Source organism: Colletes latitarsis, chromosome 11, assembly GCF_051014445.1.
Source record: "Colletes latitarsis isolate SP2378_abdomen chromosome 11, iyColLati1, whole genome shotgun sequence".
Taxonomy (NCBI): Eukaryota; Metazoa; Arthropoda; class Insecta; order Hymenoptera; family Colletidae; genus Colletes; species Colletes latitarsis.
In genome coordinates, this window is record NC_135144.1 from 18,150,800 (window position 1) to 18,173,451 (window position 22,652).

At 40.8% G+C, this 22,652-nt stretch overlaps 1 protein-coding gene across 1 annotated transcript in view; it reads right to left on the bottom strand.

The window, feature by feature from the left end:
* The window catches only part of LOC143348518 (uncharacterized), a 192,448-nt gene that overhangs the window by 136,134 nt on the left and 33,662 nt on the right, over window positions 1-22,652 (bottom strand). Inside the window, exon 4 of the mRNA XM_076778805.1 lies at window positions 775-948. Coding sequence (XP_076634920.1) covers window positions 775-781 — 7 coding nt within the window. The 5' untranslated portion in view covers window positions 782-948. The remainder of the gene's footprint in view (window positions 1-774; window positions 949-22,652) is intronic.

Below are 22,652 nucleotides of genomic sequence, written 5' to 3' on the forward strand. Positions count from 1 at the left end.
CATCAACTTTACTCCCCCGAAATAGAGTAGAGAAATTTAAGAGAGCCATTGTTTTCCTTTAAATCGAGTCGTGATATTTCAAAGAACTTGGACTCTCGAATTTTATCCAAAAGAACTTACGATCGAAAACAATGTTTCTTTCAAAAATAAATTAATTTCTATTTTTTACATTTGTGGAATGTTACGTCGTGTGATATTATGTTAAATGGAAATATGATGGTGCTAGGTTTGCAAAAAAAAAAAGTAACGAACAGGGAATATTTTGCTTTTGTTTCGCACGTTCCCCGGTTCATTTCTCTTTCAGAAATTAAACACGGCTCGCTCGTACACCGTATAAATTAAATTCTACGCTAAACGAATCGAATTTTCAATGTTTCGGCTTAAAATCTTTCGGTCCCGAAAGCGGATCAAATATTAAAGTGGATATCGCGGTACATTAAAAACTACACCTTTCCAAACGAAAACTTAACGAGCAATTTATCGTCGAACATTCCTGTCACCGTGATCTGTCAAAGTTAAAATACTCAAAAGTTAGTTTTCCAAAAGGAATTTTCTGCGCTTCGAAATAGAAAACCTAGAAAAATTATTTCTCCGGGACTAATAGATTCGATAATTGAAAAAAAAAAAATCCAAAGGCTCCTAGAGATTGAATTCAGAAAATAATTCGCTTTCGGGGTGGGTTCGTTAGTCCCGGAAAAAAGTGAATCGAGAGGTATGGTCATCGATTCCGGGGATAGTTTCGACAGCGTGCGAGCGAACTTTCAAAGGACTCACCCTTCATGCCGAGTACTTGCGCTCTCCTCCAGTCGAGGACACTTTCCTTGTGCTTGGTCCTTGGTCGTTCGCCGGCTCGCGCTATCGATACGCTCGAGAAACAACCTCGAATGTCCGGGATCACTTGTAGGGTCTACTTCGATCAGGAATACACGCAGGAACATAGAACGCTCTCTGTAACAAACGAACGAAAAAGTCGTGATCTTGAAAACGGAATATAAAATTTTCCCCCCTAACACGTTCACTGTCCGTGACTCGTATATGGGTCACGGGCGCCATACTTTTGGATACGCCGCCGAGAGACCGGACAGCGAACGCGTCGACGCTCCACGGGACAAAAACTGGAGGATGAAATCTGTTGGTTTTTCTCTTCTAAAAGAGAAAGTTTTCTTTATGTGACAAAAACCATCGACGCGTACGTTTCGAAATACAAGTCAAGAGGGTGCAGCTGTGTCCCTTCCTTGGCTTGTTTAGACAAAGTATAGGACCGATTGGGTCTGAGGGTACGGGACGAATTTTTCGTCACTGACCTATTCATTCTGTATGTTCCTTTGAAACGGTGAAGACGTGCCTTCCACGTGTTTAGAAATAGAGCTTACAAGGGGAGGTCACGACCTGTCAACCTCGGATTTGAACGAAATTTGGTAGAGTTGTAGGGGCTGGTGTCTAAATGCAATCTGTAAAATACTAGACGTTTATGGCCAGCCGTTTGTTTAAAAAATGGCTTTAAAGTGTAAAGTTTCGAAATCGTCGGATCGACGTTTTTTTTTTTTTTTTAATTGTAGACCTCAACGAGGGGAACACAAAAGTCTAATACATTTTTGCCGTAACATCAATAGTTTAAACAAAAATTTGAGTTTTTGTAACGGAACAAAAATTGCATATGTACCATGTGGTAGATTAGCTCTTAACAAGGACAGATATGTTAGAATTAAGGATCTTCATGAAGAAGCAAATGTTGAGTATGTCAATGAGTACATAACTAAATGCGCAATTAAATTTTATAATACACAACTGAAAGTAAATCGATTGACTGGTGATATTGTTAACAATTATCTACTCAGACATAGGGAATCAAGAATAAAACATAAGTTCCCATTTGTAAATTTAGACTTCAATGCAAACATATGATTAAGATAGGTATAGACACACATTTTCTAAATGTAGATATAAGTCGGACATGCAGGTTCATAAATGATACCTGAATTTTAGAAAGTAGGTTTTTATGTTATTTTCCTACATACGGATCAAAATTAGTCTTAAGTATATCGGACCTAATAGAAAATAAGATACCGCAATCTGTATACTCTTAACAGGATATTATATTACACAATATAATGCACCATAGGAAATAAAACTAGACATAATAGTAGGTAAGCTTCTAGTAAGTAGGTACTACTGAAGACTGCAGGCAAAAGGATTAAATATTTTCATATTAATATGTTTATATTTTTTGTGTATAATTGTTATGTAAATAAAAATGTTTAGGAAGAAAGATCGAGGAATTCGGCCCGGAAAACTGGAGTTCGGTCCCCGGAATTTTAGAGCATTTTGTTTTGTTCTATTTTTCGCTTATTTTTGAATTTTTATTTATTTTTAATTTCAATTTTTAATATTATGAAAAAAGTTGGCTGTTACAAACAAAATAAAGTACTGTTATGGTTATAAATGTTTATTTTCACACATATTTACATCTCACGTATAAATAAATACAAAAATTATATAAGTATTTCATACGAGTTTTTTGTATGTTCGACACACGACCGAAAAAATAAAAAATGCTGTACAGAACAAGCATTTATAACATGCCCTTGCTGTATGAAACCATTTTGTTTTTCTTGTTTTCATGATAAAAATCATACAATGTGTTGTGAAACTCGTATGAAATACTTATCTAATTTTTGTATTTATTTATACGTGAGATGTAAATATGTGTGAAAATAAACATTTATAACCATAACAGTACTTTATTTATTTGTAACAGCCAACTTTTTTCATAATATTAAACATTGAAATTAAAAATAAATAAAAATTCAAAAATAAGCGAAAAATAGAACAAAACAAAATGCTCTAAAATTCCGGGGACCGAACTCCAGTGTTCCGGGCCGAATTCCTCGACGCTAACCCCATGGCTGCCATGGCTGTTGAAAGCACGGTCAAACTACATGGTACATATGCAATTTTTGTTTCGTTACAAAAACCTAAATTTTTGTTCAAACTATTGATGTTACGGCAAAAATGTATTAGACTTTTGTGTTCCCCTCGTTGAGACCTACAATTTAAAAAAAAAAAACGTCGATCCGACGACTTCGAAACATTACACTTTAAAGCCATTTTTTAAACAAACGGCTGGCCATAAACGTCTAGTATTTTACAGATTGCATTTAGACACCAGCCCCTACAACTCTACCAAATTTCGTTCAAATCCGAGGTTGACAGGTCGTGACCTCCCCTTGTTAGCAAAAGTTATATCAATTAAATTGTTTTTTATTCCACCACCTATTTCCAATAAAATCCTCGAAATGGCGTTTCAAGTCGCTACCGGTAGCGTCAATAAGAATTAAACGTATCGACGGCGAATCGTTTTTCGATTCTCATCCGTTGCTTGCACGTTCGTCGAGCGTTCGGCGAACACAGACGTTCCGTCCACGCTCCGCGGCCCCCCTCCCCCCCCCCCCCTGTTCGTGCTCGTTTGCAAGCCCTCGGGCTCGGGGGTTCGCTTCCGAACCGAGATAGCTTCGAGTATCAAGAGGGATGAAAATATCGCTCGCGCGGGAGGATTCCTTCCCCCTCCCCCCTCCTCAGACCCCCGGCCCCCCTGCTGTCAGAGATCCCGCGGGAACGAAGTGCGATTATTAACGTTCCGTTTTCACCCCGGGAACGTCGCCCGTCCGATTGGACGCGAATTCCACCTTCTCCCGAGCTCTTTCTCCGCCCTTCTTTTCCCCTAGTTTGCAAAATTGCTCCGGTAATTGCGCGCCCGCCAGGAGGGGGGACCGCAATTTTCTTCCGTCGATTTGGAAAAAAAAAACGAAGACCGAACGAAATTAAAATTGCGAACGTTCATAAATTCGAATTAATTTTAGGAATTTCACCGCATCAATAATGACCGATATAACTGAATAACTCGTCGTCTAACGATTACTGAAAATACTATCTGCACACTGAAGAGACTCTCCTGGACTCGCCGACAGAGGACTACGTTCAAACCTTTCTCACAAGCGCTCGAGCGACTAGCTATTCACATAGATATACGTACAACACGTACGAATGTCGACCTCTGTATCGCATTATAGCCCAGGAACGGTTTATCGGGAAATCAAGAAAACTGGTACACAGTACTGTTCGGATTATCCGGCACCCGGTTGTCCGAATAACTATAATAGAAGGACAAATTTTTCGACATAATTGGAAAATTTCAAATCACACCAAAAAAATTATATTTAGTTACAGGGGTCAATTACAATCATTTTTGGTCACTAGACATAACCTCGAAATCCTACCCACTTTCGAGAAAAAAATTCGAGTAGGTATTGAAATTTTTAGACGAAATTAAAAAATTTCAAATCACACTAAAAAAATTATATTTAGTTAAAGGGGTCAATTACAATCATTTTTGGTTAATAGACGTAACCCCGAAATCCTACTCAGTTTCGAGAAAAAAATTCCTTACTGAAAATATAATTTCTGGCCACAAATGTCTGCCAGAATTTTCATGCGAATATTTAAAACGTCATAACTTCTGAACGGATTGGACGATTTTAATGTTTAAAAAAGCAAACTACGCATATTTTAGTGAAAAATATGTAGAAATTCTAAAAATATTGGAAAAGTTGGTCTTTCACTCCGCAAAATGAGAAAAACCACATAAAAATGGTCCAATTTTTAAACAGACTTAACTCCTACAATTGCGAATATATTTCAATGAAACTTTTTTCTGAAGTAGAGCTCATTGGTACCTACAAAAAAGTATTAGACAACTTTTCTGTACGGTGTCAAACAAAATTACTAAAAATGAAAAACGAATTTTTAAGAAAAATTGACGGGGGGTAGGTGCTTAAATTTTTCGACGAAATAAAAAATTTTTAATTAATTCTAAAAAAATTATTTTCGGTTCCGGGGGTCAATTGCAAGCATTTTTAGTGAATAAACATATCCCCGAAATCCTACTCAGTTTCGAGAAAAAAATTCCTTACTGAAAATATAATTTCTGGCCAGAAATGTCTGTCCGAATTTTCATGCGAATCTTTAAAACGTCATAACTTCTGAACAGATTCGACGATTTTAATGTTTAAAAAAACAAACTACGCGTATTTTGATAGAGAATATGAACAAATCGCAAAAATATTCCAAAAGTTGGTCCTTCACTCCGCAAAATGAGAAAAACCCTATAAAAATGGTCCAATTTTCAAACAGCCACAACTCCTACAATTGCGAATATATTTCAATGAAACTTTTTTCTGAAGTAGAGTCCATGGGTACCTACAAAAAAGTATTAGACAACTTTTCTGTACGGTGTCAAACAAAATTACTAAGAATGAAAAAGGAATTTTTAAGAAAAATCGACAGGAGGTGCCTAAATTTCTCGGCGAAAAAAAAAAATTTCAAATCGTTCAAAAAAAAATATTTTCGGTTGCAAAAGTCGATTACAATCATTTTTGGTGAATACACATATCTCCGAAATCCTACCCACTTTCGAGAAAAAAATTCGAGAAGGTGCTGAAAGTTTTGGGTCAAAAAAAAGACTTTCGAATCGTCTTGGAAAAATTATTTTTAGTTGCAGGGGTCAATTGCAAGCATTTTTGGTCAACAGACATACCCCCGAATTCCTACTCAGTTTCGAGAAAAAAATTCAAGTGTGATATTTTTCGAAAAACTATTTTGAAAAATTATTTTTGGTTGCGGGGGTCAATTACAACCAGTTTTGGTCATTAGACATACCCTCAAAATCCTACCCACTTTCGAGAAAAAAAATTCTTCACTGAAATCATAAATTGAGGTTAGAAATATTCCCTTGAAATTTATTTGAGGATTTAAAACTTTCAAAATGCAAGCAATGCGTACTAACAGGGACAAGGCTTATCGTATCGCCACTTGAGCCGCTGTCGAACCTAACCTCGATGACACGTTTATATTTCCGTCTCCTCGCGATAAAGGATTCCAAAGAAAAGACCTACGGCTAGGTTAGGTAAGCTGGTCACGGCACGTGCGTTACTTTTCCAAAAGGCGCTGACGCTATCACGTATGTACAGTATCCTCGGCCGCCATGTCAAATGTCTTCCCAGACACATAAATACACAACGCCCAATGGTGCCATCAAAGTGAGACTAGCCAAACCGAAAGACCATCATTAGATCACTAGAAGCGGTGGGCGAGTGTGAAGCGTCGAAGTGGGGGTAAGGAGTTCCCTCGGTTCTGGTTTTAAACGGATCTTTCCGTGCTTTTCTCTAAGGTTCGAAAGATACCCTAAGGGTGGTGGGTAACCCAGAATTCCCGGTGTCCCAGAAATCTCGATTTCCTTCCGGCCGGGGCCAACTCGAAATTTTCGACCCAATTTGCGCCGGGAAAAGAATCGCCTTGGCGCGGTTTCAGGACGACCCATAAACCCAGACCTAACCTCTTCACCGCCCCGGAGGAATGAAATTTTCACGAGCACGCAAACCGTGTCTTAATTGACGCCGCGCTAATTACGGCCCGTCTATCGTCCATCGCCTCCAATTCGCGATAAGACGAGCGCCAGGCTGCCATAATTAACGAGGCAGAAACTTGCCGGTTCCACGACGCCGCAACGACGTTTCTGGCGATACACGACCCCCGGAAAATGATGTAGACTGATGGGGGATCGCGAGCGACGTGGAAACCGCCGTCTCCTGGTCGTTAGACAACCAATATCACCGACCGACAGTGATCCAGAATCATTAGGGGGCCTCCAGGGCTGACAACAATACCGGCCTCGAGACGCTTTTGTGCCAAGATCGGCTTTTGTGAGGACGAATCGGCGGGAAATTGGGCTTTCCTTCGATCGTCGCCTGGAAACGATTTTTACTCCAGACGATTCTGGATTATTACGACTTCAAAAAGAGGGTTAAAATTGTTGTTTCGCGACGATGTTTCGTCAGCCTTTCCTCTCTAGCGTTTTAATTATTATCGAATGCTAAAATTAGGTATAGATTCGAAGACACTGATTCATTTATTCGTTTATAATTGAAATTTTAAAGTAAAATAAATACTGTCGAGTGAATAGTGTCCGAGAAACGATTGAGAGTTGACTCACCGCAGCGTTCAATGGCAGCACCTGTCACGCAATTTCACACCTTCTCGAATTTTTTTCTGGAAAGTGGGCAGGATTTCGGGGGTATGTCTATTCACCAAAAATGATTGTAATTGACTCCCGCAACCGAAAACAATTTTTCCAGAACGATTTGAAATATTTTTTCCCCGTCGAAAAATTTCATACATTCTCGAATTTTTTTCTGGAAAGTGGGCAGGATTTCGGGGGTATGTCTATTCACCAAAAATGATTGCAATTGACTCCCGCAACCGAAAATAATTCTTTCAGAATTAATTAAAAATTTTTTTTTTCGTCGAAAAATTTAAGCACCTACCCCGTCGATTTTTCTTAAAAATTCGTTTTTCATTTTTAGTAATTTTGTTTAACGCCCTACAGAAAAGTAGTCTAATACTTTTTTGTAGGTACCCATGGGCTCTACTTCAGAAAAAAGTTTCATTGAAATATATTCACAATTGTAGGAGTTATGGCAGTTTGAAAATTGGACCATTTTAATGTGGTTTTTCTCATTTTACGGAATGAAGGACCAACTTTTCGAACATTTTTGCGATTTGTACATATTCTCTATCAAAATACGCGTAGTTTGCTTTTTTAAACATTAAAATCGTCCAATCCGTTCAGAAGTTATGACGTTTTAAAGATTCGCATGAAAATTCAGTGAAACATATCAACGCTATGGTCAGACATGACATTTTTGGTAATGAATTTTTTTCTCGAAACTGAGTAGTTTTTCGGGGGTATGTGTAATGACCAAAAATGATTGTAATTGACCCCTGCAACCGAAAATAATTTTTCCAGGACGATTTGAAATTTTTTTTTTCCGTCGAAAAATTTCACACCTTGAATTTTTTTCTCAAAAGTGGGTAGGATTTCGGGGTTATGTCTAATGACCAAAACTAGTTGCAATTGACCCCCGCAACCGAAAATAATTTTTCCAGAACGATTTGAATTTTTTTTTCGCAAATGCAAGTATAACCTAGGAGTCGGTCGAGCGCTTGTGAGAGCGCGATCCCTCTGGTGGCCAGCATGGGAGGCGACGCCCCACATGTTCGATCGATCTTTCGATTAAAAGTACTACCACGCGTCGAGTGCAGTTTTTCTCGCCGACAAATTCGCCGGATTTTGAGAAGCACCGAAAAGTGGCGGGGCACGGAGGAAATATTGGCGTCGATTTGCAAACGTTCGCGTAAGGTTGGTCCAAGTTTGGGAGGCTCTCTCGTTGGTATTCCAGCGACGGTCGGTGGTTCCGATCGGGCGTGAAATATGCGAACGGGCCGCGGTGACAGTCGACTTCCGGATTCCCTGGCCCGGAAGCGAGTAATGTATTCCGACGGAACGTTCAAGGATCCCTTTGGGAGCGCAGAAATCGACTCCCGCGTATCGCGGTGCCTTCGACCGGCCGATTTATGGCCGGCAGTTTCAGGCGTTCTTGGCCCTTCGTTCTCGGAGGCCTCGGCTCTGCAAATTGCCCGGGCCAATTCGTTCGACCCTGTCCAGTCGCGATGTTAATTCATGGGGGTCCGACCGCCGGCATAAATCGAGCCTTCGATGGTTCCCGTTGGTAAAATCGCGCGAAAACGGTAGCCAGTTTCGAATTAACAACGAAATAAATATCTCTCTTCCGACGTATTTCGAAAAGCAAATGGTCGGGATTAAAAATTGCTAGAACGATGACTAAATTAAAACTAAAATTGAAATTACATTGTAAAGATACTAAAATGGAAACGCCGTGATACACGAGGGTTCGCTGTGACGTAATATAATTCTTACTGGAACATCTGCGAAACGTACGAAGTTGGCTGTTTGTTTTTTTTTTTAAATTTTCTTAGTTTCTAGAGCAAGAGTGGAAGACAGTATTCTCGGAAGCTGCCATAAGTCAAGTTTAAGGGGTGAAACTACCCTTCCAAGTTCTACTCGTTCGGGGCTATCTTAAGTACCACTAGAGATACGAGGATGCTTTCCACGTAAATTTATGTATTTTTATTTTTCAATTTGTTCAGAAACTAACGACGCTAATCGATGCAAACAAAATGAAATACGGCGAATTTCACTTATCTCGACGATGCATTTATAGAAATTCTCTGGAGCGACTCGGGACAATGATCTTCCCGTTTAAAATTTTAAATGAGGATATTAGGGGCTGGCTCTTCTGGGCTCGAGTGTATCGATTCACAGCTGGGTCGATGGATAAAATAATTACCGTCGATTTTAATTAATAAGTCTCGGTATCGGTACGTATCGTTACATATTCAGTAGTCACTAATTTAATTGATGATATTGGAATAAATTTAATAACAGTTTATTACCGAATCCCTCCCGCTAATTTATTTCTCTTTTATTTTAACCCTTCTTTTTCTTGTCTATGCAACAAAGACTTATTTTGTTATTATTTACACAGACGGAGAATGATAATTTAGAATTTATTTTATTTCTGTATTAAATTTTGAAATTAATAATGCACACCATGGTCCGCGAACGTTTCACAAAAATAGTAATTCAACGTGGGGAACATTTCGGTTTCGTGTTCCTCTTCGAGGCAGCATTTAATTAACAACCACCATCGCTAGTGTTGTGAGGCCTTGTTGAAATGTAAAAGGAGGTCAGGTGGCACGAACATGAATAGGCACGGCTATTCAAATTATGTATACGGCGCTGTTGTTTATAGCACCGGTGATTTTAATTAGTATAGAACTCATTAGTGTAACCATTAATTTGATACACGACAGGGAATAAAAATCATCGACGTCACTCGTCTCGAATCTAGCAAACGTTGCATCAAGGTTAATTGCAAATGATTTCTATGCAATAAAATGCAAAAAAAAAAAAGAAACGATAAAATTTCAAATACATATATTTTTCATCCGTAAACTATTGAGTTTTATATCGATTAAAATAACCAAGACAGCTGTGTGGTTGCTTTAATTTATTTTTAAACGTATGTCAACAAATTCATTTCTATATTTACGCGAATTAAGACGAATTCAACGACCCAGTATACTATGATCTTCAGACGACCTTGAATTCAGAGACGTCACGAATCGATTGCCGCGACATTCGACCTAATTCGACTATACATAGTATCGACGCCTCCCATTCAGACGAAGACGATAATAATAACAGGGCGACGGTTGCACAGATGGGTATTCATAATGTTTACGTTCGTTTGTTTTCGTCTAAATGGAGTCGACGTTATGGGGAGAAATACCAGGCTAGGTGGCTGGAATTCTGCCGGGGGATGATGGACTCCGGAGTCATTTTATTATTCCAAGGTCATCCCCCAATGTCACTGTACCAGATCCACGATTTTATTGCAACGTTGTATATTTCGCTTTTAACGCGACACAGTGGAGACAAACACACGTGAAATTCGAAGAGGAACAATTATTTATTTTATTCCATCTAAAAATCCCTATATTAGACATTCGTAGAAAACTGTGAATAACGTTTCGAACTGGCGTCAAAAAGAATTAAATGTCACCGTCGTGTACCGTGTCGTTTAATAAAGAATAGATATTGTCGCATTCGCGTTAATTTTCACGGCGGGACATTAATTTGTCGTTAGTTGTAACGCGTAGTGGTTCACAGAAACACTCTGAAATTGGAGGGTTGGCAGCGTTAAACGTCTAAATTTACTTGCAAACGACTGATAAAATATTCATGGTTTCGCACGCAGCCTCTCACATTTTAATTAATAACGAACGGTGCACCGAAGACGCGGCTCGAAATTAAAATTCCGTCAGAGCTCGATGGCCGTCTATTAAGTCGCATTGGAGACCGTTCGAGCCAAATGACTATGTCTCGCGGATACGTGTGCGTATTTTAAATCGTGCCAATTTTTAACGCGAATATCGTCTATCGAAAATTACAAATCCAAATAAATCTCGATTTGGATTCACACGTACAAAAAGTAATTTGCAGTTAATTTTTTCACTGTCCTCGTAGTTCAAATTAAATTGCATTATTTTTCGAAACGCGTTATATCGATAGAGCTTAATTAATATGGTATGTAAGGTTATTGATATTATTTTTTAAGGAAGTACCATTCGAAGTCAGCGTTTCGTATAATACGATATCTTCTGCGATTCGAAATAAACGCTATATTTGTATTCGCAGGAATAAAACGCATAATTAGCGGTAATATTAAAAATGCTGACGTTTGGTTGCTCGATACACATTGTTCGTATCTCTTAAACCCACGTTTATTATCGTGGTCGGTCGATAGGGATTCTAGAAGGATTCTTGACGAGCCATTTTGCAACGTAACAATTTCAATATCGAAATTAATAAAGAATATTAATTAATTTAATATTATTTCGATTAATCTCCATCGATAGCTGTTTCCATGCGTATCTGTCCACTTACTTTTGTCCCCGACTGTACTTGACTCGGCCTTTTCCCAGGTCTTCGGGGTCTTTAAAGTTGGTAAAGCTAGTAGCTCGAGCGTCTATTCGTAGCGAAGGACGAGCCAAACAAGCCCGGAGCAAAGGATTAATCCGAGCGCGAACGCGGACACATTCAATTACCCCGTATCCGGTTTCTAGGCTCGAAAAGAGCGAAGAGGAAGCCCGAGGTTCTCTGGAAATGTGCCGGGCGTTATCGTTTCCGTCCTCATAACGTCCCGTGTCACCGCTTATCGCGCATTATCAGCGAACGATCCCGCTCTCCCAGCTTCCAGAGCCAACCCCCATTTTCCTTTTTGTCTCGGGACAAGCTTTCTGTCCTCCATCCCCCCCTCCACTCTGCCACAGTGTTCCGGAAACCTCCATCCTTTTTCTTTTCCAATCGGTCGAAACCCGTCAGGGGAATTCCTAGGAACGTCCCCTCTCTGGTGACATTTGGGAATTTTTTATCCATTGTTTATTTTATAGGTGAATCTGGACATTATTATTAGATAACATAATTTGGGGTTTGTAAGAAACGCCATCGTAGAAAGATAAGGGGTGGAGATATTGGGTATTTTCTTTCTGGATTTTATTCGCGACGTGAAAAAACCACGGTCACCCATCCCTACGCTGCACCTCGCTCGATGATGCTGCACCTCAGAGATCGAACGAGGGCCTGTCTTCGTCAACGTCCGCACGGTCATCGATTTAATATCATCTAATTTGGTATTAATTGTGCGTCGAGTAACGATTTCACGAAGACATAACGATTATTAAGTGAACAATCTAAAAATGAAAATATTTTGAAGAAAACTGGAAAAATAAAATACGGTGACCCGAATATTTAAAAAAAAAAAAAAAAGAAAAAACAAGAACTACTTCGAGAGCGAAAGAAAACGTTAAACGATTACAAAACGGCCAAAAATCCAAGTTTTTTGACCTCGCGATCTAATTTTTTTATTTTTCTCGCCACTCGGGAAAACATCGCGCCAGGAATTTTTCCGCGTTATTTCCGTGCCACTCTTTTCCCGGTCTCTTTCGCTATTTTATCTCGCGCGAAACAATGGTCGAGAGGGCGGGGGTGGAAAGAAATATGGCGGTAGAGAATTCGTCGGAGAGGCTTCTCGGTGTCGCGAAACTTTCGTCGTCCTCTTTTTGACTTCGCCCTGCGTAAAGAAACGCCAGTGCATCCGGGAGTTCTTCCCGTTCCCCGGCCGGTTTATAAATAGTTTCATAAATGTCTGAATATTTCATAGGCTTCGCAAATATATCTACGAAATGCAGTCTATCCAGCTTCGAATACTCCCGAATGAATTATTCGACGACGGAGAACCGCAGCTTCGACGCGGCAAAAACTCGAGCCTCCATATTTAACGAGCGGCCGTTTCAGAACGGAACGATGAGGCTTTCGTTTATTTAAAATCTATTATTAACTCTCCCTTCGAGCAATTATTGCGGAACCGACACCTAGAGCATTATAAGCACGATTTTTATTCTTACATCTTCTTTGTTATTTTTCAAAAAGGAAACCGTAGAATATTTCCTATTGGGATTTCGCACAAATATTAACTGACGTTTCGAGCATGCACTGTATTTTTTTCGACTAAAAATAACTAGAGTTCTAGAAACTACGGATCATCGAAAAATGTCCCTGTAATGGGGGCGTTGGTTTGGAATAATAGTTACAGAAATGGAATAATACTGGGGAACGAGGAAAATAATCCTGCAAAGAGTCATCATCCGCCATCTTTGCGAGCTTGCAAAAGGGCCAACGGAATTATCTCGCGATGGGCACGTGTCTAGGTCACGAGAGTGCCATCGAAACAGGGCAAAAAAAAGAAAAAGGGGTCGGACGGACAAGAGGAGGAAAACTCGAAGAGAAAAGCTCGAGAAGCTCCCAGAAGGGCCGCGTAGGGACTTTCCCTCGTCGAAGAATTAACTTCTGGCCCGTTAGCCGCGAACGGTCTCGTTAAAACGGTCGCCAAAGGACCTGAACGCCCCTGAAATGGCGGCGGGGTTGAACACGCAAAAATTGGAATCTCGGCATGGTGGAAACAAAATTATGTGATCGTTTTATTATGCAACGGGTATAGACCGGCGAACGGTGCCTCCGTTTTTCGATTTATGCGCGGGACAATCGAGTCCATTAAGCTTCAGAAACTATTAATAATTCGTTCGCCGACGCGGAACATCGAGGAAGATTCGCGACGGTGCGAGCCTCGCCGGGAAATCGATTAAAATTTAAACAAAGGAGCAACTTTACCCCGCGTCACCGTCGATTCAATTACAACTTTCCACTCGGGAACTTCGCCGTCGAAGTTTCGCGAACGCGTAAGTTGAAGAAAAATCGGTAAAAAGAGGATCGCCGCCATTCCGACGACTTTCGACTTTTCGCGTCGTCGGACGCTTCTCCTTCTTTTCGACGATATCTCGCGAACCGTTGACTTTACAGCGAAAACGCGTATAACCGATGCGATTGGAAATTGAATTTCGAAACTTTTCGCCGGTACACAAATTGTCGATAGGATGGATGGTAATCGAGATATCGACCCTTTCATCGTTCGATGATTCGCGAGAGTAAAATGTTATTTGTATTTGGGAAAATATTATAAATTATTGCGTTTCATTTGTTTCATTTTCGATCTCACGCGTTGTCTTATTATATTCTATATAGTAAGTTGATTTTGGCTTGCACGGCGGAGCGACTACTTTTAAGGGTGTGTAAAATTTAAAGCCAATCGGTACGCTTGCTCCCGGAGAACGGCTTTAAAGTTTGCCGTACAGTTTTTAAGTACATAAAAGGTCAGTTCGAGATCCCATAACTCTGCAAACTTTTCGAATTTCACCATAGTACGCCAACATTGTGTTTTTAAACGGTCAAAGTTCGGATAAGTACGAAGAAACGGATCTTGGGTTTAAAAAAAATCTCCTGTAAAAGATTTTCCATCTACGGCACCGATGCAAGAAAAATCGACAAAAAAATTACCGAACATACTTAAAGGTACGACAAAATCATGAATCGAAATAAATTTAATATTCGTTCGATGGTCTCTTCTCGAGTAATTCCGGAAAAGTCACCGGCAAAATACCAGACGCGGTCTATAAAAAGAAGCCATCCTCTCGTCTTAAAACGGAACATAATTCTGAATAATTCATCGGTCGGTTTCTCTTATAGAGCCCGTAGTCTGAACGCGACGGTTTAAAAATACGTCTCTGTTTACTCGTGAAGCGTGGAAACTTGCGTGACTTCTGCGAACGATGAGTCTTCCAGACGCCATTGCACAATGGGGTATTCTCACCGAAAAAGCGGGAAAAAGTAATGTTATAAAAATATCCCTACAAAGAAAAATTTATTCACAAATATCTAAATGAGCACACAGTACATTATTTAATTTTATATATCTGATATCATTTGAGTTTTACCTAAATGAATATATTCCATTTTGGCCGTATTATAAAGAAAAGAATTGGCTGCTGTTCACGGCCACGCTTGGTGTCGTGTTACGCTTTGGTGTCGGGTTACGCCTGCAATGTTGTGACGCGAAGTCGACGAGCGTTCCTTCGTTTTCTTCGAAACGCTCACGAAGCAGATAAAGAAATACGGGACGAAGAATGGAATTAAATATTTGAACGAAAGTTGTAACTTTTGTAAACGAAACTTAAAAAACCATAATGCAATCTCAAACGTAAAATAACTAAATAAAATGAGAAAATACGAGAAAGATATACGATCTCGGTTGTTATATGTTTTATAACCCACTGTGCGTCGATCGTCGACCGTTTCGAGAGAAAGAAAGTTGTACACGACAAAAGCCAGACTCCGGTGGTCTTCGGCGGTCCACCCCTTTTCGATCTTCCACCCCTCGGAATTTTTTTCCCCCCGTTTCTGCACGGAAAAAGTGTCTCGGTTTCTTCTTGCGCGCAACTTTTTCGCGCATCCCGGTCTCCGTTACCACCTGACGTTCGCATTCAGGCAGAACATTGTCCCGCGTACGGTTCGTCTTCGTAAAATGGTCCCCGTTTTTTCAATTCCTCCCCTTTCTTCGCGTCTGCGAAAGACTCTCCCTGTTTCTGTCTTATTTAAACGAAACGTTAGCCGTTTCGACGAGAACCGGGCGCATAGAAAGAGACACTATTCTTACGATATTTTTTTTTTCTTCTGCGCCTAGTAGCCTTTGTTCCGTTTGTCCTTGTTGCCCGGGCCATACAAGATGTCCCATTTAACTCGTCCGCTCCTGTGCAAGCGTACCCGTTGTTGCGAGCATAGGAAAAACAGAGGCACTCGTCTCAAAGTAACCGGGCTCCAATGTTCTGGGGCAAAGGGCCACGCGTTCTTCAATCTTTACGACGTTCCGGCTACTTTCAAGATGGCGACCGACAACAGGTTGCCTCATTCTTCGCGAATAACGTTTCGTTCACGGAGAAACTCTTATGTGAAGCGCGAGATTTTGTTATTATTTGCCTGTTAATATCATTCAAAAATAACGAAAAAATTCTAATCGCACGTATTACTAGCTTTTAACAAATACGAATTAGAAATTTCGTTCGATGATAAACGACTATAAACGGACGAAAATTTCAGTTTAATAACGTCAAGACGAATGCAAGGAGGGGGGCGGGGGGAAAACGAACCGAAATTTCCTGGCCAGGCTCTGGCGGCGGTTCGTGCGGTTTCGGCGCGTTTCCGGGGCACGCGCGCATGCGCGCCCGCTAGCGCAATCTATCCTGCAAAGTGACAATGCGAGCTGATACCGCGTATCCAGTTTATCATCGACGGAAATTAAACTAGTTTCGAGGGAGGCTAGAAACGATATTAGCCCGCCGCCGCGAATAATCACGCTGGAAAACTGGGCCGCTTTTATCGAGTATCGGAAGTCGATGGCCGCCCCGATACGCGCGGCTGATTCCTCGTTCGCTGAAACTGTGCTGGAAGATTACGGGACAATTAAGAGACGCGGGGGACGACGATTGCTTCACAACGATGGTACGACTGTCGCGAACAGACTAACTACAGTCGCGGTTCGGGCCAATTTACTTTGCACCCGAGTGTCTTCTTAGAAATTCCGGATAGTCTAAGACCCTTAGACTTCCAAACAGCAAATTAAATGCAATTGATATCGCCGGATACGCGTAATGTCAGTATTTGTAATATTTAACGAAATAAAAATGCCGCGGACACTTTGGTATTTTAAAATGATTAGTTTTGCCAGCCAACCATGGAATTATTTAATTATTTGAGAAATATATTTTGGATACCGTAGTGATGGAAAATTATTTTCAAACAGTGACGCGATTTAAAGCAACGAAAAGCAAATTTAACAGTTCCTCCGCGTTCTGCGAAACGTCAAACGTTCGCGAAGACGCAAAGATGGCGGTTCATCCGGCCCGTTGTTGCGTTCCCTTTTTTTCTTTCCCCGTTCTTTGTTCCGATATAATATCGCGCTGCCGCTGCTACGCTCCGTATGGTCTACTCTGCCGTCGTAATGTCCTTGTTAGAACGAGAAGAATACATCCGGCGGAGAGAATTAAAACCAGTAAAAAAGCGAAGCAAGTTCATTAATATTCCAAGCGTGACGAATAATGCGTTCGTGCAATATTTAACTGGTCCTATTTCGCGATCGATACGTCGCCTGCATCTTCTTTGTTCACAGAATATCTAACAAAAAAAAAAAAAAAAAACTACTACATCCCGTATACAGGGTGACTAAAAATACAAAAGATTGACAGAAACAAATGTTAAATCTTATCTTAAGCCTTTTGCAATGGTTACAAAGTAGCACAAGTTGTTTATTTTTGTCAAAAATAGAGATATCAACTATCCTCCCTCATTTTTTTTTAAATTAATTTGTCCAACAAATTTTGTCCTTCGGTGGCCATTTCAGATTATTTTATACGGAAATTATTATTATTCAAGACGCAACGACCGCAATGTTTCCGATTGAAATTTCTGTAATTCGTATCGACGGAGCCCGGGTTCCCGCCTAAATTCGTCCTAAGGCCAAGTTCTATCGCGCAAGTCGTTTACACCCTCGTCAAAGTTAACAAGAACAGCCATAAATACACGGCCCAAGGGAATGTAACTTACACTAACCTTCCCCTGGTCGCTCATTACCATTTACGCCCTAACTCTCCGCAAAGCAGACACAATTTCCAGGCTTCCCCCTAACGAGTTAATGCCAGTAAAATGGTGTACAGTTTCATTAATTATCGCCCGTAATGTCCGCCGCATTTAGAAAGACCTTTTCATATCTGCTTGTCCGGGCCCCCGGAAGCCACGGCGGCGGTAATGGTCTGTCATTTTGCTCCTTTATTCTCCCAGGCATTTGGAAATATTGCCCTGCAGAGGATCCGAAGGAACCGAGCCAAAATGGCTGCCGTATCCTCCGTGGACGCTCAGATTCTCCACAGAGAAATAAGTCGCCGGTAAATCACAGAAACGTCACCCTCCCCCCATCCCTGCGGGGCGTGGTTGCGCAAAAATTAAGCTAATAAATTTACGGAATTTGAAATTGTACAGTTCATCATTTTTTACTACAGAATTTTTGCATTTCTAGATATACAGGGTGTTCGGCCACCGAAAAATTTTAATGGGGGATTCTAGAGGCCAAAATAAGACGAAAATCGAGAATACCAATTTGTTGACTGAGGCTTCGTTACAAGTTATTAATGTTTAAAGTTTCACACGTCCTGAATTTTTTTCTCGAAAATGCGCAGGATTTCGGAGGTATGTCTATTCACCAAAAGTGATTGTAATTGACCCCCGCAACCGAAAATAATTTTTTTAGAACAATTTGAAATTATTTTTTTCGCTGAAAAATTTCAGGGAAACATGTCAATGTATGGTCAGACAATTTCGGTGAGGAATTTTTTTCTCGAAAGTGCGTAGGATTTCGGGGGTATGTGTAATGACCAAAAATGATTGTAATTGACCCACACAACCGAAAATAATTTTTCCAAAACGATTTGAAATCTTTTTTTTTTCGTCGAAAAATTTCACACCTTTTCGAATTTTTTTTCTCGAAAGTGGGTAGGATTTCGGAGGTATGTGTAATGACCAAAAAGGATTGTAATTAACCCCCGCAACCGAAAATAATTTTTCCAGAACGATTTGAAATTTTTGAATTTAATTGTTAATAACTTTTTAACGAAGCCTCAATCAAAAGATTGATATTCTTGATTTTCGTCTTATTTTGACTTGGGTGACCGAACACCCTGTATCAAATTTTTAGATTTAACCAATTAAAAATGTAATATTTTTAAAACGTCTTAAATAAAATCCTCGTATTAACTTCGAACGCGTAAACGTAATACGAATCGTTGAAAATATTTGAATCGGCGGCCATCGTACGGAGAACGTTATTTGTTTTCTGGGTTGACGGTGCGTTTGTGTCAGTTCTTTCCCGCCTTCCTCCCGTGATTTCTTATTTTTTGCCAGTCGAATAGATTAAACGAACGAACCGACGACTGCCAGCTGAGCCGAAACGTCTGCGTTCCAATAATCCGCTCGTCGGCGACCGGATTAAAGTCGTCCACGGGATCTCCTCGCTTTTCGGCGAATGGAACGTATCAAGGGGACAAAGGTGGCTGATTGCTATCGGGAAAGATGATAGGATCCCTCCCTCCCTCCCGTCCTCCCTTGCACGCGTCGGTTCGTGATCGGTAATTGAACGCTGCTGGAAATAATCGCGTCGCCTTTCGCGCTCTCGTCGAACCCTCCAGTTTCACGCGTTGTATCCGCACGTCTCGACTCCTCTAACAATATCGGGGCTCGAGAAATGTTCCCACGTTTTTGCTTTCTCGAGCCTCCGAGACCTCGACTTTTTTCCAGGAAAGATAACTACCACGTTGAATCGTCGATACTCCACATTCACTCCGCTTGTACGTGCGCCGTAAACGCGTGGTGTGTTGCTAGGGGTCTCCGATCGTTTCTGTTTACATCGAGCTGACCGTTAGGCGAGCGTATGTAACGAGCGAACAGAAAGATTTAATTTAACCAATTTCAAATTACCAACTTCTCGACTTGTAAAAACCCTTTGTCATTATACGCCATATAGTCGCCATCCTACATTTTATTATTATACACATATTTACATTAGTATTTCATTCTAGGGACCCTTGTTATAAAACTTTTAATTTCTGCTTAAACGTGTGTGTATATATGAAATAAAATAAATAAAAAACTGCCATTGTATTATACGAGGATTTGCTGTATCATAATTAATCCATGGAAGACATACGGACGATAATTTCGCAGCAAGTTGGGGGTTTAGCTTTTTGTAAAGGGAAGATAACGCCGAGGTCGAAGTTTGACGGCGTTAAGCCGAGCTTTCCCTCCCGTCGGGTCGCTCGATATTCCCGGTGCACATCGATAATCCATTTTGGCCACGAAGAAGGCCAAACACGGCGTAGAAGGTCGGTGTATTTATTGCACTCGCAAATAGAGCCGATCGGTTCGAATACCGAAGACTCGTGTACCGATATCCTGTCGAATACTTGTTGGCCAGCGGGCCACTCGACTCGCCCCTCGAATATTCGAGATCGATAACGGGGTATCGGCGGTGCTCGTACGCGTTCCCTCTCGGACCGTGTATACATTTTGCGCAACGGTGGATTACCAGTAGCCGCCAGGTAGGACGATGGAAAACACCCACCCTGAACGATGGTAAATCACCGAACCGAAAACATGACGGACAAGCTTCGATCAGAAACAGGGACCTCCCCCCAAAAACCAGAGGCGAACTAGTTTCAGGAGAGACTCGACATTTGATGGAAATTCCAGTGTTCCGTATATCTACCAGCTGGTTCGCGACAACCTATGAAATTGATTATCTCGGTGTCGGGAATTCGTTTTCAGAAACTCACTGAACGTGGAATTAAATTATTATTACCTTGCAAGGATGCGTCGAGACTCTTTTGTAACAAATGCAATAGCCTGATAAAAGTGCAAACTGATGAAAAGGAATCGTTAAGTTTGGTTAAATAGCAGCACGAAGACAGTGTGGTTGATGGGACGGCCGACCAGTCGATCTTAAAAGTGAAGGTGCACGGCGTCACGTCCGCGGCGGGATGGGTGACCGGGCTTTTTTCTCGAGGCTTTACGCATTATTTACAGGGACACAGTAATCTATTCTCAAACTTGGTAAATATAGTATTTCTTAACACGTTGATTGGCAACGATATAGTCACTGGTGACCAGACAACTTTGATACGTGTTTGCAATATTGTAAAATCGTAAATAAATTATCGAATATTTCTACGCTTCACGCTGTAATTTGAACAAATTTGGACATGGAAAACTGACGTAGCAGTTAACGTGTTAAAGGCCACAACAATGTATCGAGTCATGGGAAAAGTTTGAGAACGATATATTACTCTAAAGAGTAATTTTAATTTGCCGAGTCCAAGTATTGGCTAAAGTTCTAACGAAGTCGAGTTGAAAGCGACACCGAGGCGGGGTGTTACCGATAATTAATTGCTCTTTACCGAGCGCGTTCCAAACGTGCGTAAGATCGAGAATTTGTTTCGCGAGAGAGCTTCGATCGTCGAACGTCGCGAGAGAAGATGATATAAGAGGCTTCGCTGGGAAAGTTAATTACACGCCGTGTAGTAACTCGCGGGCGAGTCGAGCAACGTCGCGACGACGGTGAAACGGGAGAAACAAAAGAATGTGGACGGGGAAAACAGAGGGGGAAGCGAAACGGCCGCGACATTATTCCTGCCCGTTTCGTTGCCCTGGGAACACCGCGTGTCGTGGTTATGACGTTACATAATTTCCAATTAGCCAGCTGTGGAAGGTAGACGCCATGGTAAGTAAAAGCGTCGCGTTGGAACAGAGAATCCAAGGCGAATGTACGATTTGTCGCGCTACGGACATTTTAAGGGACGAAAGGACCCAACAATTAACTGCAATTTAGACTACAATGGAGTTACGTCACACGAGCTCGCGTGCAAATATACCGCGTCAAACTGAAAATCGTACAACCTGGGTGAATTTTATTTCCGTAAGTTCGTGTCGAACTTTGTATTAGAATTTAAAGCGACATTTTAAACATACGAAGATAACGAAAATTATGGCGGGATAGTTTCTGAAAAATAATTCAAAATTTAAACGTAGATAAAACCTATACTAAACACCTAAGGGGACTCCTCAAACGTAGAATATAAGCCACGGAATAACCTTAGATCTAGGGCTCATCCTCAACTTGAGGATCTCGACACCCAGGCTACGAGGAAGCCTTCCAGAGACCTGGGCTTAACCGAAGTTTAAATTATCTTAGGTCTAGATAATTCTTGGTTTAAGTTACAGGGCCGGCTTTAGACCCCCAGTCATATTAAACCCGTTTTCATGGGGATACTTATCTCGACTCCCTTTTCACACCCTTCAAGTTAAACTCGTACTATTAAAATGCTTAAATTTCTCACGAAATAGTTCCCCACTATGCCCAAAACCCCAGCCCGTTGCTAATTTGCCTAAATTGTATGTCATGCCGCATTTCCTACATTCTACTTGACATAGAATATTTATAGAGTTAGTATGGAGACGGATTCTTTGAATAGCAAACTTGTGTCCTCCAACAAACTTTTTTGTAACACTTATACATACTTAGACCATACATAGTATATTTCATTCTTACTTCTTAACCTTTAGTTATAATATATTAAATTTTTATATTCAAATATATTACATATTTCAACACCATAACATTCCATAAATATACTAAGATTAAGAATAAATTTTACTTCCCCGTAAATAATGCGTAGACTCGACAGAAAAAAACCCGGTCACCCATCTCGCCGCGGACGTGACGCCAAGCACCTTCACCTCTAAGATCGACTGACCAGCTGTCCTACCAACCGCGCCATATCCGTACCACTACTACGCAAGTATTAGGAATTCCTTTTCTACGGAATCTCCGATGCTACGAACGTACAAATTTTCAAAATTGTAATTTGTAAAATTTCTTAACAATGTTGCTCCCATTGCTCTATACCAAAGCAATCTCAAACATAAAATAAATAAGTAAAATGAGAAAAAACGAGAAAAATATATGATTTCAGTTGTTATATGTTTTTTTCACGCTTTTGAAACCTAACAAGGACTCGATAGAAGAATGCCTCGGTCCCAGGAGGTTTCCAGCGAGACTCGCCCGAATTCCCGCGGGACATTTGGCCCGGTGAGTGGAGTCGAAGAATCCCAGAGGGCAAAA